Consider the following 17,203-nt stretch of genomic DNA (forward strand, 5'->3'; position numbering starts at 1 on the left):
TTCCCAAAAGGGAAGTTGATACTGATGGTGATATTGGTGACAGAACATGGTATGTCAAAGACCCAACTATGAATAACTGCAATTCACAGTGCTTTAAAAAAATAAAATTTTGGAAAAAATACAAAAAATCATACTTACATATAAAAAAGCAAAGAAGATACAATTATAAACATTTAAATTAATTGCCCCTGAAATCATAAATTTATAAATGCAAAAATGGCACAATATTATTACTGAAAAAAAGTGTTAGGTGGAGGAATAAATGAACACCTTTGTATAAATCTGTTCCACCTTTCTTGACAGAGGTTAATGTGTTGTGTTGTGGTTCACAGAGAAGCAATATTTCTGGAGGAAGTATTGAAAGGTGTTTTAATAGGCCACAAGAAAGGGAGGTAGAGAGCATATTCTGAGAAACTATAGGATAGATAAGGTGCATGGGTATGGGGGAAGAGATGGAGGTGAAAGACAGAGATGAGAAACAAATACCACCTGTTCCTTTTTTATTAGGATCTCCAATAGAAGGTCACTAATCAATGTTTATATTATTTTAAATGTATCCTAAGTTGATAATGCCAGTAATATATGAATAATCAAGTGTTTGTTATCATCTCACAGGGAATCTGTATGCAATATGATAAATGAGGTACTGACTTTGCTTTTCCCAAGAAAGCATGAGCACAAAGACTAGTGATGTCCTTTACTGTTACCCCAGTATTATCATCTGTTCTAAGTTATTATTCAGTCAGGAATTTAGTTCCAATCTCCTATCAATATTTTCTGTTAGTCTGTTTGCTTTAACTTTTCCAGAACCTCTTATTTGTCCTAGAGTATTTAATCAAATCTTAGAGATCAGATTTTAACTTGGCTAGAAATCCTAAATAAGCCAAAGTTGGAAAAACCAGACAAAAGAAGCAGTTAATCTTTCAGTTTGTATCCCTGAAAATCATCCAGGGATTTTCCATTTGCAATTCTGTATTAGGTTTCAGATATCTATAAAGTGTTAAAAGTATTTGCTACCAAATATAAGTTCTAAGATTAATAAATTCTCATCATACATGAAAACTAACTCCTTTCTTGAACAATAAAGAGAAAATAAAAGAAGGATTCCTGTGGATGCTCACAAAAAAAAGATCAAATTTAATAGTTGATCAAAATATAAATGCTAAGTAACTCAAATATATTTTATTGCATTTAATAAACATTTAAAACTCAAATTGTAGTTACAGCTGAATGATCGCTTTTACTTTAAAATACAAAATAAAAGTCAACTGTACATTTAGTTTTACACTACATTTTGTTGATTACATTTTTATATGACAATTTTTTATTTTTGGCAAGTTATATTAGCTATGAAAATCAAAATTAGTAAAAAGAAGTTGAAATATGGACACATTAAACATAAATATGGAAATTACATAAAATCAAACTTGTTTATTTTCTATCAATTTGGTTAACATTACATTAAATGGCTTAGTGTCAAAATCCCCAAATTTTATAATTTCAAGAGTGTTGGGCACAAACATCAGTTCACATAGAATTTACATTCACAATAAAAGGAATATCAAAAGAAACAAAACCATTATTAAAACTTTACTAATTTTATCATAGCCTAACAACTGAACTTTAACATTACATCTAAATGAGTCTACTGTTTTGTATAATCCATCTAAAATCTGCTTACACAAGACAATACAATTAATTTTAAGATTTTAGAGCAGAAAGAAAAAGTAATACCTTTATAAATAATCCATTTTTATTATTATTCTATTTTTTATTAATTTTTTCTTATTAGTTCCTAACAGCACAGATTTAACACTTTTGAAAGTTATATTCATGGATCTTTAAAATATTAGTATTTTAACTCTATATATCATCACAAAGTAAAATAAGGTTAATGAAAAATTTAAGAAATATTTATTACTTTCAAACTTTTGCATTTCTTGTCATTGTTTCACAGTTTTATTTTTTAATAACTCCCTTGTACATGTTTGTAATTTACAAAATGCACTGTTGGAACAGAGAGATAGTACAATGGTTAGGGAGATTGCTTTGCATGTGGCTGACCCCAGTCACATATTCCACACAACACATAGTACCCCAAGCCCCACCAAGAGTGACCCCTAATCACAGAGCCAGGAGTAAGCCTTGAGCACCATCAGGGGTGGCCCCTCCCCCAAAATATTATTCTACTTGTTTGTTATATTATTTTCTCTTCTTTTTTTACATTTTTGAGCCACACCCAGCAGTGCTCTGACTCTATGCTCAGGGATCACACTTGGTAGTCTTCAGGGGACATTATGTGACTCTGGAGATAAAACCCAGGTCAGCAAGCACCTATCCCCTTTATTATATCCCTATATTAAATATTGATTTTAATTGTCTCTGAACTAGGCGCCAGGTATTATTTAAATGTTGTTTTGCTTTGCTTGTGGGCCACACATGATGGTGCTCAGGGCTTACTCCTGGCTTTCTGCTCAGGAATCATTCCTGGTGGTACTCAGGGGACCATATGAGGTGACAACCAGGTTGCCAAGTGCAAATATTTGCCTCCTGTACTGTCTCTCTGGCCCCTAGGCACCAGTTTAGAGCTTCCTGGCTACACTTTAGTTCAAAACATCAAATACATATTCTTTTGTAAATTTTATAGGTACTAAAAATTTAAGTTCTAGATTTTAATGTGGTTGAGGTTCTAATTTTGTTTGTTTATTTATGTATTTATTTGTTTATTTTGCTTTTCAATGCTTATTTTGTTTTCCAGTTTAGTCCTGATCAGGGCACAGATTTAGCAGACTTCTAGCTATATTGTGTTCAACAATATCAAACAAATGACAATATTTTTACATTTAAAAATCCTCAAAAATAAAAATTTTATTTGTGTAAGAGTTATACTTTTGTTTTTATATGTTCTACTGTTCTTATGTTGTTATGGTAAATTATATCAGTTTAGTTTGGTGATCAGTATGATCCTGATCTAGGCATAAATTTAGCATCAATCTGGCTATAGTGCACTCCAAAATTTAGTATGAATGATTAAGTAATAAAAAGTATACATCTTTACCCTCCAAAATGAATTAATACAAATTATAGGAAAGTTTGGGGATGTTTTATTGATTTGGGGCTATTATTTTGTGATTAAGTTTTTTTCAAATTGCTCCTGAAGTTTCATATATAAAATATATGTTTCATAGAAAGCAATCTTTAAATTATAGTGGTAAGTCTAATAAAAAGAATGTTATTTATTTTATGAATACTTTACTGCTGGATTTTATTTTCCAGTTTGCATATGACATGCACATATTTAGTAGTTTTCTGCCTTTGAGGTTCCATACAAAAATGTTAATGTAGTGGGAAAAAGGTGAAATTTCTAAAATCTCAAACTGCTGGTTACTTCAAGTGTGTAAGTTCAGTTAATTTTCTATTTTTCCTGATTCATATTCATCAAAACACATTTTTTCTGTTCCCAAAATATATGCAATGTTTTGCCTGCTATTAAATTTATTATTAATGTTAGAAAATATGTTACTGTTTTAAAATAAATTCAATGACAATTCAAAAATGAAAATTAAAGACTAGCATATATCAGTAGTTACGCCAGTTTTTTTAAACTAATCCCTGAAGTTTTTCTATATTTATAGACTCGGCCCAATAAACAAATATCATCAAAAAGTGAATACATTTTTTAAAGTTTAAAATAATCCCCATATCACTTAAAGTCAATGCCACTGGACTCACATAATGTGATACAATGAAATTTCAACACAGCAGATAATTTGCCAATCCTTTTTGTTTTCTGTAATTGGACCTGACCTATAATTATTGGACAAAATAGCATATGTACAATTTATGTATCTTATTGCATTCAATACATTAATTTATCTTCTATACCACTAGCTTCAAACTTTATAGTACTGGGGAAAAATCATATCCTAACCCAAAGACATATCTGTACCTAAAAAGTAGATTCTAGCATTAATTCGCCAACATTATGCATTGTTTGTTCACTAACTTCTTCTTGTATAGCTGGAAGGGAAGGTTTTGTGGTCAGAGGTGTCTCGATCTTAAACAGCGATTCCATCCTGATATGAGTATTGATGTAGAAGGACTTCTGAAAGGACTCAAGGGTGAAGTAATAGATGAAAGGGTCGAAGCAGCAATTCAGAGTTGCAAGGCACAAGGTAATTGGGTACATAATTTTTGAAAATCTTTCCAACAAGCAATTAGTAATGGCTTGGGAACGCACCAGGGCATACAAGAAAAGGACAGAGTTATAGGGTACAAAACATACCACAAAGACTGCCATATGCACTGTGATCATCTTCAGTACTTTTTTCTTATTAGTCCCAATTTGTGACAGTGTAGCAGGCTTGCGAAGTGTTCTTAACACAACAGAAGAGCAAGAAATATTCAATATTAGAGGAATGATGAATCCAACAACTTCAATAAATATTGTGATCTTGGACAAATAAGTCTTCCAGACACGTTTGGAGAAGCCCTCAAAACAGGTAGTGGTTGCATTGTTGACATTAGTGGTGGAGAACAAAGAGGCTGAAATACCTCCACTGAGGACCAAGATCCATACACCAGCACACACAATGGCAGAGTTCTTTCTGGTCCTAATGGTACGAGATCGGAAGGGATAGACAATGGCTAGGAAACGATCCACACTAATACAGGTGAGGAAGAGCATGCTCCCATAGATATTGGTGAGAAATGCAGTCCCAGAGATCTTGCAGAGAGTGTCACCAAAAGGCCAATGGCGGTTGAAATTGTAAAATATTTTGAAAGGTAGAGTACAGACAAAGAGCAAGTCGGAGAGGGCTAGATTGGTGATAAAAATAGCAGTCTCACTTCTCATTTTCATGCGGAAGCAGAAGACAAACAGAGAGGCACTGTTGGTTATCAGACCCAGGATGAATACAACACTGTAGACAGCACCATTCAGATTATACTTGAAGGAATCATCAACAATGCATGTATTATTGGCAGTAGCACTGCCCAATCTAGATCTGAAGCTTGAATTTAAATCTTGGAATTGAAAATCAATGAATCTTCTGTCACCCATGGATTTTTTTCAGAAGACCTGCTTGCTGCAGGGTTCACCACTCTTTGACTAGGGAGTTGTAGGAAATGTTTTCCTCCTATGGAGACAAGATGGAATGAATTATCAAATCTGCCTTCCATCTGTGAGTTCTGTAGTATAAAAGACATTCTGTTTACCCAGAATAGAAGACAACATGCACATTCAATTTGTTTTGACAAGTATTTTTTGAGTGCCTACCATATGTAAAAATGTACTATCAGAATATGCAGCAAGAGTTAGTGAGATCATGCTCAATACAGGAAGTACAATAGCATTGCAGTGAACAGAAACAAGGTGTTTTTTACCTTAGTACTCATGGTGGTGGTATCCCTGAAATACATACTCTGTTAAAACAATGCTAATACTTTGAAATTTATATGGTAATTTTCAATGACTACATGGAAAGATCTTGAGTTCATTATGTTAAAGGGAATAAATATAAAAGTGGAAGATAATTATTAAATCTTTTAACTCATCTATAGAATATGAAGAACTTAAGCATACAAACTGAAAAAAAAACCAAAATCCCTAGATTATTTCTAAGGTTATTACCAGAATGAAAGGAATTGGGTCAGGAAGAAATTAGAGGGATCTTTTTGATGGTGGACTGAACTGGAACTTTGGTTGTGAGAGTGGTGACAATATATCGAGAAGGGAGTCTAAAATAATGCCAAATTTCATGTTATAAATCAATGATATGTCCTTTTAAAAAATTAAAATTTAAAAAAAATGTGTTTTAGATTATTCTCACAAGAGTAGTAGGAGAAAAAAAACATTTAATATGAGATACTAGAGTATGTATTTTAAAATTAGTGTCAGAGAGGAAGCAAAAGTAAATGGTGCGGGGCTGGAGCAATAGCACAGCGGGTAGGGCGTTTGCCTTGCACAGGGCCGACCCTGGTTCGATTCCCAGAATCTCATATGGTCCCCTGAGCACCGCCAAGGCTAATTCCTGAGTGCAGAGCCAGAAGCTAATTCCTGTGCATCACCGGGTGTGACCCAAAAAGCAAAAAAAAAAGTAAATGGTGCAGTCAAAATCAGAATTCATAGGGTTTTCTTTCCTAATCAAATGATAGGAAATCATAATAAGCATATTAATTAATAATAGGAAATAATCTCTACACTGTATTGGATACTTTTATCTTAATTAAATTCATAGTTTCAGTCGTTCTATCACATAAGAATACAGGTTAATATGGACTCCCCAGGATATGTATCCTATAAAATTATGACTAAAGTCGTTTTGGGATGAGAAACATGTCCCATGGTTCATAGGGTCTACTTTGAATGTGGTGCTAAATGTTGCTCCAAGTGGTGTCTGGGGGACAATATGATGACAGGGATGGAATCTGGGACTCTTGCAGAGTATGCATGCACGCTGGCCATTTGTAACATTTCCTGGGCCATTCATGAAGTAATATTTGGATCAATTTTTTTTCTTCCAAAACACTAGTTCAGAGAGCAAGAGGCCCTTCACTTAATTAAAATTTCTGGATAAAGGTTAGAGGATTTTCCACTGAATTACATTTTATTTCACAACAGATAGAATTCAAATAACAATTTCAGCATTTCTCTCCTTTAGCAGTCTTTCCAAAAGATGTCATTTTCCCCTTCTCCTTCTCCCAATAATTCTCCCAGTAATTCATCAATTACTTCAATGGTTTCAGCTTCTAAAATGACCCTGGGTAACAGAGGCTTCCCTACCTGAAATGAAATGAGAATGGTAGTTTTGACCTTAACATTATCCCCATGCCACACTTTACAGCTGTGTTCTAGTCAGCGACATGTTTTCTGCTTACTACAGCTTGATCATGGAGCTATTATTGACTTAATAATCCTCACTGGGTATATGGGCTGACAGTTTTCAAAGGTACACACAATAATCAGAGTATTCCTCTCTTAGGTCAATAACTGCCACTGGACAGGAAATGTATTTCAAATGTGCTCCATAACACACTATAGACAAGTAGCTGCTTAATTATTTATATTCAGTGGGAAGGATATGGAATAAAAGTGATCTCTGTTCCCTGACATATGCAGTAACAGTTTTTCAGAAGCTTATAGTTTAAAATGCAATAAACCATTACTGTGAAGTAATTCCTTCTTACATCACTCCTTCCAAGCCGCTGGCCAAAGCATCTCTGTAAGAACAGGGGTGAGAGTGGAAGGGAAAATGTACGAGACACAGAGGCCTGGAGTCAAGTCAGCCAGTGTTTAGTGTGAGAGAAAAACTTGTTTGAGTAAAAAAAAGACAAGAATTTTCCTACTGAGTACCTAGATGGAGTGATGAACTTAGAGAATACAGGGTTTAAAGAAAATTTATCATTTTAATAACTAAGACTTCCAAGTTAAATTTATAAACTGGATATTCCTAAATTTTCTTTCAGTAAATCTTTATAGAATAGCACCTTGACCCTCATATATTTTACAAAAATCATACTCCTTATTGGTCATTTCATCTCATTAGAGGGCTCAACTTTTGCCAGGATAAACCTTGATTTACAAAAGTTGGAATCCTGACAAAGTAAGGATCAAGAAGGAAAAAAGTCACACTGAGGAAGAAAGAAGGATAGGTGTAGAAAATAGAAGAGAAAATAAAAAATTAGCATTTAAAAAACCTGGATTTTTGAAGTTTGGAAAAGCACCTTGCAGAAGAGAGATCAATATTGTCATTTAATTCATATCAAAGTCTTGAGAGATAGTTTCTTTTCATAATCCTAATCAAAGCCTCTCTACCTTGTTTCATCTTATTCTTTGCAATTTTCTCAAAACAACAATACATGTTTGTGCTCATGGTTAGTGAAGTTGATAAGAAAAACAGAAATCTGCCTGTAAAATCTCTCTCAGTGGAGCTCATTTCTCATTTGGGATGCTGTAGAACCAACATTCTGCAGATTGTTCCTCTAATTGGGTGAAGAAAAAGCAAAGATAATGACGATTTTTAAACTGTTTATACTAATTAATATATTATTTTAACACCTCTATTCACTTATTTTTTTTCATTCTTAAAAGAAATCAAGCCAGACAGTTAAAGAACATCTCTCTAACATAAACAACGGGTAGGGCGTTTGCCTTGCACGCGGCAGACCTAGGTTCGATCCTTCCATCCCTCTCGGAGACGCTGGCAAGCTACCAGTGGCGTATTTGATATGCCAAAAACAGTAACAAGTCTCACAATGGAGATGTTATTGGTGCTCGCTTGAGCAAATCAATGATCAACAAAATGACAGTGCTACAGTGATACATACATAAAATCCCTTACTTTTAAAAGGTAAAAGATGTTTGTTTTTTTCTTAAAAAAGGTGTTTGAATGAAATGAGTCAGAAGGAGAGGGACAAATACAGAATGACTTCATTCATTTGTGGTATATTAAAAATATACAGTTTAACACTAATATCCATGGCCAGAGAAAACAGGTTAGGAGGAATGGTCAATAGTTGGAACTAACCACAAGTGTGTGTGAGGCTGAGGTAGGTAAGGCAGAGAAGAGACCAGTATGACAATAATAGCAGCGAATGATCATGCTGGATAAGATCTGAAGATTAAAAGTAAGTAAGAGGATATTCTTGATAACCTTTCAGTATTAATATTGCAAACCACAATGCCTAAAAGGAGAGAGAGAGAGAGAAGAGGGAGAAGAGGCCAGGTTGGTGGGTGAGGGTGTAGGGGTGAGGGGTGATGGAAGGGAATATGGGAACACTGGTGCTAGGAAATGTACACTGGTGGAGAGATGGGTGTTAGAATACTGTATGAATGAAATCCAATCATGAACAGCTTTGAAAAAATAAAACTTAAAAAATAAAACAATAAATTAAATTAAATTGAAGCTTTTTTAAAGCTAAGTTTCATTCACCATTGTCTGCTAGCACCTGTCTTCTACAATAAATACTGCCAAAAAAGTTTATTTTACTTGGAAAAACTTTTTCTTAATAAAAAGATTTCACTTCTGCCCAGAGTTCTTCCTGTCTGCCCGTTAGTGACCTACTTAAACAGCATGCATCTAGTTCACTAGTTATGCAGTCTTTTGCAATTTTCAAAATAGTGTTTTAAATAAGTAATCTTTACTGAGTTTTCCTTTCAGTTGCATGTATCCCAGAAAATATACACTATACTCAGAACAGGCAGTTTGAAAATACCTGGCACTTCTGTTTTGCTTCTTTGAGTAGCCAAATCCTGTGGGAAAGAAAGGACCACAAACAAGAAAGCATTACAGTCTCAATCCTAAAGAGAGGGCACTGACTCTATGGCCCTATTCATAGTTTTTCCTTGCTCAAGCACACAGCACCTTTGCTATTTAGTGATGAGGGTGTGGAACTGGGATTTAACAGGACATTGAAAGAAATTCTATTTCTGACTCAGACACTGGTTCATTCTGTAACTTAGCTATACTGTTTCTCCTCCCTGTATAAACATTACCTCTGAGTCTCACAGCAGAAGCTAGGAAGATTCAACAGGGCTTGTGAATAGCTTTCTCAGTGGGCCAATATTCAGTCCTACCTAAGCTAAAGAGACTTTAAACTTTTTTCTTCTTTCTTTCTTCCCTAAGACAGCTGAACACCATGCCTCTGTCTTTCGTGGTACACTGAACTTCATATGAACAACACGTCCTCCTAACACCAAGCATACCTTGATCATGGAGATTATCCTTTTGAATTTCAGCCTTAACTACACAATTTTCTCATACCAAGACAATCCATGAGTGTGCTTCCAGAGGAATATCCCCCACTGAGCTGTGTTTTTGAAAAATCAGAGAGGGGCGGGAGAGATAGCACAGGGGTTAAGGCACTGCTTTGCATGAGAAGGGACCCAGTTAAGTCATTGACAAGGCAAAAGGTCCCCCACCCCCAAGCACAGTTAGGAGTAGCCACTGAGCAACACAAGATGTGGCCCAAACTTCCGTCCTCTAAAAAAATCAGAGAGGTACTGGCTCTTAAGCTGATAATGAAGGAAAATCAATGATATTTAAGGAAATGGTGACTGACTTCCTTTCTTTTGAGTAAAACATCTATTTTAACCACTAGATTTTCCTTAACAGCTAACATTGTACACTGAATGGAGATGCTTGGACTTCAGATGAAATACAGAAGAAAAGAAAATGTAGTATAACACAATTATATTTTTCACAGTGGAGAATTTTAGACTATTGTCTTTTGAAGACCTTTGTAGTCAATTTTTCAAACAATTATCACCGAAGGCTGCACTTTACAAATGGGGATCATATGACACCCTGTGGTCTCCCAATATATTCCAAAGGAAGTCTTAGGTGAAAATCTATTAAACCCTGGGGTTTAGGGTACACAGAAAGAAAACGGAGGTAAAACTGGTAGGACAAGGGGCCACAGAGAAGAAACAAGGTGGGAAAAAAGTTTGATAAACACTGACGTATGGTATCAATTAAAATGTATTTTCATTTTTAACAGAAATCAGTTCGTCTGGAGGTTGATCAACGAAACATCACTAGTTAACACAGGTTTTACTCTAACTTATATCTAGGAAACCAATTTAAAAAGTTTCTAGTAATGCTCGGATTGTTTCCTTTTTACAAAACTAATGGCAACGAAATATACGATGTTTAAGGGTTTAGGTCTCCTAAAGGAAGTGAAGTTCCCCTTTTGACCTTATAAGATCCAATACCTAAATAGCTTGGTTTAAGTGATAAACTTTTATATGATACATTGAAAACAAAGCTCTAATTCTGGCATATGCCAACTAGTCTAGAAAGACTGATTTACTTTTGTTCAAGTTCTCGGTAATTGAAGGTTCTGAAAGCAACCTATAGTGAAATGTTCATGCTTTACTCCCTTTTAATGAGCTAGAATCAAATCAGAATGCTTCTGATCCCCAGAGGATTTCCTCTTTCAACTCTGGCCAAAGCTTAGGAACATTGACACAATAGTTTTCAGAGGAAGCCAACAGCTATTGTGTCTTGGCCTATAAATATCTAGTATTGAATCAAACTAAAAAATACAAAATGTTATTAAAAGTACTGTTAAATTGATTGAATAAAAGAGGATTTGTCCAAACTTTTGCTTCTTAAATGAATAACTGCTAAGGCATGACTCCTTAAAGAAAACGTGTAGTCCAAGTCACAGACACAGGTCTCAATCATACACATGATTGTAACTGATGATCCTATTATTTCGTTAGAAATTCATAACAGTTTTTAAAACACTATGTAACTGGGAAATCGTTATCAGGTCTCATTGCAAGTAAAACTTGTTACATATCAAATATTTAGATTGATAGTTTTTTATGTTTGGTTCAAGAAATACACCCTAGAAATCATTTTTAGACTTCTCTGGGGCCAGGAGGAAAGCTGTCTGCCTTGTTGGCAGTGAACCCAGGTTTGATCCCCAGCACCATATATGGTCCTCTGAGCATCACCAGGAGTGACCCCTGTGCACAGAACCAGGAGTAAATCCTGAACACAGCCACGTGTAGCCCAAAAACTTAAAAAACGAATCCTCCATATTTCTCAGGTTCACAATGAGACTATAATGATCATTTTAGCTCCCACAATTTTTGAGAATAGGAAATAATTGATTCAGTGCCTAATCTAAGATTATATCAATAGAGATTGACTCAATTTTTTAAACAAAAAATTCCAGTTTCACCTGATGATACTTTCTAATCTTTGGAAAATAACATGTTTTAGTGCTCAACATTCTGGATCCAAAATTGTATCAACTCTGCTACAGATTATTTCCAAATGGTTAGATTATAACAACTACAGAGAAATTGTTCAAACTGATCTTAATAAATTGTTTAGAGTCTTGAGACATATCACCAGATAGTAAAATAATGTATCCCCCATCCTTTTGGGGAAAAAATTGGGTGTTCCCAAAAGAGATCATTTCAAAATTTGGGGACACTCATGCATACCAATTCAAAATTAAGTTTTCTTCTACATATTTGAACAGACAGAACAGCTATCAAATTGTACGCTGATTTATCTGGCAAACTTAGACATGGATACTAATTATATAAATTAAAAAGTCTACTTAGACATGGATCTAAATTATATGAATAAAATATCTTTTCTTAATAAAAAGGCTCTACAAAGATCTTCCAAAAACTTGGTGTTTAGCTACATTAAAGTCAACCTTATTACAATAAAAAAGGGGTAGAAAACTTATTTTCTGTCATTGGCCATTTGGATATTTAGGACATCATTTAGAGTTCATACATTTCAAGAAGACAGGTATGGGCAGGCAAATTACAAAAAGCATTTTTAAGTTCTTCTCTTTCTTGTCACCCAAAATGTACAATTTTGTGGGCCTCATATAGCCCAAAGAGTGAACATTCCACACCACAATATATAATCCTACATCTACTCTGCGTTTTTTCAATCTGATAAACTGTAATAAATTTGAGGTTTGAGATGAACATGAAGAAAGTTAAAGAAAGCTATTACTATGAGAGTGCTACATACCATTAGTTGAAAACAAATTTAGATGCCAACTTTATCTAAGACAGGTAGTTGTTGAGCTTACTATAAGTACTGTGCTTAAGTATTTACTCCATAGATGTTGTGAAATGGAACTAATTTCACGTGTGGTTGAAAAGAACTTTTTAATAAAGTATATCTAAGATCTTAGGGTACATAAATGTATAATATGACATAAAGCAAAGTAAAAGCAAACTAACATTTTAAATAATATCTAAAATGATATAGGTTTCATCATTTTTAACCAAAAGTCATCATGCTAAGTGAAGTCAGGAGAGGGTCAGATATAGAATGATCTTTCTCAGATGTGGTATATAAAGTAACACTGTAAGGAAACAACAAATGAACAAGGGCAACAGAAATGAAGACTTGATCCACAGAACTGAGCTTATCTGGGGGAGTTTGGAGGAGCCTTTGGGACATCAGTGGAGAAAAAACAAGTATTCTGGTGCTGGTTGTTGAAAAATGTGTGCATGGAAATATCTTGAACAGTATTATAATAATAATAGTATTCTGTAATCATAATACTACCATAAATAGGGAGGAAATTATTGAAGAACTGAGGACAAACTTTACTTTCCAAAACTTTCTCTTGTGCCATATTTTATTAGTTATATTGACAAGCATAAGTTTTATGAATCCATGAAGCCTATAGCCATTTATTTAAAGATCATTGGTGACTAAAGGCAGAAAACTATTTCAAAATTACAGAAAAATGTTACTTTAAAATTTAACAAAGGAAATTTATTTGGGGATCTGAGGCACTTTTGATCCTTTTACAATATTTTTCTTCTTTATCGTCCTCCAAGTGACTTATACATTCACAAAGATAGAGGAAGACAGACTAGAATAATAGGTGGCTCTATCTTTGCCTTGTAGTTCAATCGTGCCACAATTTCTTTTTCTCACAAATAATAGTTATATGAGCAAGACTTGAATTGCTTTATAATAATGCACTGTAATCTGCTACCTCTATTTGGATGTCGTAGGCATATCTAATATATTGAATTTGAGACTTTTAAGTCCAATGCTGCACTGAGTACTTATATAGACATAGAAATACTCTACATTGGAATTCTTAGTAATAAGTATTTGCATTTGAACCCTACTCAACCTACTGCCTGTAAAACATAATCATTTGCACATGTCAAACTTACATTTCTATCACATCTAACACTCATTTGAACAAAAGTATCCTAAACATATAAATATCCTAAACTATAGTATATCCTAATACTATATCCTAAACATATAGTATTAAATTCCAGTAGAATTTAAATCCAATTCTATAGTATTAAAATCAAATTTCCTGAAAAGTTTTCTGTAATCTAAGAGAAAAAATAAAATAATAAAATTATTAGACAAATATTTCAAATATATTTGAGATAGTATAAGGAAAACTTGTTTTCACACTTTATCAGAGAACAGCATTCCTGGAATAAAATGTGTGTTATTTCATTATTTTATATTAATGGTCTTATGAGCATTAAGAATTACTTCCTTTATAGCTTTCACAATTGATACAGATTCTAAAAAAAATTACTCTATATTTAGAATTTAAAAGAGTTAAGAAATTCAAATACCCAGAAAATAATATTTTTTAACATCCAGTGTGATCACTACCTGTGTGAGGGAAGATCATAGTCCTTTTCTCAACCTCAGTTTTAATTCTTCTATTTCCACTTTTGGCCTTGACTGACAACAGCCTTAAACTGGTACTATCCCAGTGGCCGCATTGGTTGCTCCCTCTTGTCATTTGTTTCCCCTGTCCCTATTTGTCATCAATAGAGAAGAAATTTAAGTCCATCAAATAGCTGAGGCTTATGAAATTTACTTTATTAGATTTAGCAAAATTATTTCATGCTTGTATTTTACCCAAAGTAAATATCATTTAATGCCAGTAGCTAAGAATCACAAATAAAGATGAAATTTATATCCTAAAGTCTTTCTAAAGTCTTTCCATCGCCTGCCATTATGCCCACATCAGCAGGCATATAACCTCAAATTTTCTAGGTGTCTGTGTTAGAACTTTGCTACGTGTTCCCCACTCACTTGTCTTCTAAAAAATAAGGTTATCAAAATATTTCAGAATATAACCTATTGAATCAGTATGCTAAATCACTTAAGCATCAATTTTGATTGTGAGTTACTGGTCTATAAAATATAAAGATAGATTCCCAGTAGTGGGTGACTTCTTACTGAGCCCCTAAATTTTACCACTAGTATTAAAACTGTATTATAACCTCCTTAATAATATTTAGAACAGCCTATGTATGCTAATCATATACACAGAATAAAGACAGGGAAACAATTAGGCCCTAACCACACACCAGAGCAAGGGGAAAATTCTCATTGCATTTTCTCTCAGACAATTGAATTGATGAAACTGTAGCTATGCTTGCTTGGCCTGAATGTTCTGAGGCATACTCCCAACCCTCTCTATAAGGCACAAATAACATAGTACACATTGTGAAAGGCTAGTCTGAATGTTTCAATAAGATTTTCAATGCCATTTCTGATTGTCAGGAGATCCTTCAGAGAATAGACAACATCAAGTTTATTATCTGAACTAATCTTTCTTTAATAGGAGCATAGCTTTTCATTTGTGACCAAGTAAAGGGATATTTTTATTTATAAGCTACACTATTTGGGGCTCTGATCTGAAAGATCTATATATTTCAAAGCACTGGATAATTTTGAGCTTAGTTTATTATTTTTGCCTTCATGTCAGTCAAGAAAAAAGTAAATCTTGTTTAATTTGTAAGATAAGAAAGTGAATAATTCCACCAACCTCATAAGTGTTTCAACATTTGGAATTATCTGTTCTTTCCCACCCTAAAGTAATGATAAATTACATATGTTCTCTAAAAGAGTAACTGAAAAAGAGCATTTATCAACTGACCAAGATATTCTTACTAAAATGTTTAATGAATCAAGAATACACAAGAAGTTTTTAAAATATATTGCATTTTGCATTTATATGAAAAAAGTTATTAATTTTACTTGTAAAAACAAATTTCACATGCACCGGATATCATTTTAACTAAAATTTATTTCTTCCATTATAATCAATTTTACCACCATTTGATATAGCAAATCTCAGTCTTCATAAATCTATTAAGCATCAAAAGCATTTCCAGTTTAGTTTTACGAGAAGAAAACTTAACATAATAAAAGCCACAGAATTAGCTCACAACTGTAAACCAAAGATATATAAAGTTAGCCAAAAGTTTATAATAAGTTGCTCCACTCTGATTTTGAAACAGCTCTTTAGGAAAGCTGTGTTTACATGAAGAAAGGGCCTGAAAAATCCTGTGTCTCTTTCAGGGAAACTATATTATTGTGAAAACAAAGGAAATTCTTTTTGTTGTTGTTGTTTTTCAGTCTGTTTTTGTTGTTGTTGTTTTTGTTAATTTTCTTTAGCCGTTCAAGGACAATCTCTGTTAAGCACTTCAGAGTTGAAAGTCTAATAATTTCTTTCCCAAGACACGCAGTTTCAGTGTTTCCACCGTTCCGCCGCCCTGCCCCACCCCCAACGCCCAAATAAAATCATTCTCAAAGAAACTTACCACAAGAATGAGTGTGCTAGACTGCGAGAGTGTGCTCATGCCTGTAGACTATTAGTTAATAAAACTTGTAAACGGATAACTCGCACTTTTAATCCATTCTTCTTCTTTTTACGGGGAAAGGTTAGCTCAGCCCAAAGCAGCAGACTCTGGGCTGCTACGGTTTCTTACAGCAAACCGCTCATTCTGAAAATCTCAGCTTTTCCACATTTATCTCTTTCCCTTTGTTAAGTAATGGCCCTCTTGAAGGCTGTAGCCTGCATGCCTTTAACAAACAGGACACAAAAAAAGGCCTAAAGTCCGTTCTGCAGCCAGGACTGGGGGAACTCTTGGGGGTCTCAGTAGGAAATGTTTTTCATTGGATAAGAAGGCATTAATAGGAGCCCAGATCCCGCCCAATCCCCTGAGTTCCATCGTTCCCTTAGTCACCAATCGCTGAACTGAAGTTTTTCCTTAAAGACAGCATTGCCCGGGAAAAGCAGTTTTCACAGTCCAGAATTAGCTGCTTAAGTGTCACTTGACATACAAAAAGGTCTTTCCCGACTAATTAATCCATAGAGAGAGCCTGCATGCCTGCGTTTGTTTGCTGCAGAACTGCTGCCTCGCTACAATTTTAATGAAAAAGAGACAAAACCCAAACTGGGAAGAGTATTTCAATTATAAGTTTCTGTTTGCTCCAACTTGTTTGAAATGATTACAATATTGATACCAATTAGTAGGTGGGGATGACATACGTGGGCGAGACTATAAAAACAATATTATTAAAATATGCAAAATTAAATGTTCCATCACCACAAAAAAATAATGAAATCCATTTGTGTAATCACTTAGGCCAGTAAAGTGCCCTCAGATGGAAGGAAATGTGGAGGGTAGGTAGGAGTGGGTTCCCGGAGCCCCAAACCATATGCTCTGTGGTAAAGGGAAGATCTATTTATCACTTAAACAACTTGTTGGCAGGAATTCTAATTATCATGAAATTTTCAGAAGTTTGCAAAAGTCCAAAATAAATAACACAGAAGATATCTGTATACAATGGAAAGTTATCCCCAGCTGTATACCTCCTTTTTGCCATGAATGTTCTTTTCCAATAGGTTGTCTGCTTTAGATATC

General features: G+C 34.2%; 1 protein-coding gene across 1 annotated transcript; it reads right to left on the reverse strand.

Annotated features, from left to right (window-relative positions):
* Nucleotides 1-1,160: 1,160 nt before the first annotated feature.
* LPAR4 (lysophosphatidic acid receptor 4) lies at nt 1,161-16,389 on the reverse strand. The gene is made up of 2 exons (XM_004611638.2): nt 16,097-16,389; nt 1,161-5,138 (listed from the first exon to the last, which is right to left on the reverse strand). The coding sequence occupies exon 2, from the start codon at nt 5,060-5,062 to the stop codon at nt 3,950-3,952; it is 1,113 nt and encodes a 370-aa protein (XP_004611695.2). The 5' UTR covers nt 5,063-5,138; nt 16,097-16,389; the 3' UTR covers nt 1,161-3,949.
* Between the last annotated feature and the right edge of the window lie 814 nt (nt 16,390-17,203).

The sequence above is a fragment of the Sorex araneus genome, chromosome X (assembly GCF_027595985.1).
Source record: "Sorex araneus isolate mSorAra2 chromosome X, mSorAra2.pri, whole genome shotgun sequence".
Lineage (NCBI taxonomy): Eukaryota > Metazoa > Chordata > Mammalia > Eulipotyphla > Soricidae > Sorex > Sorex araneus.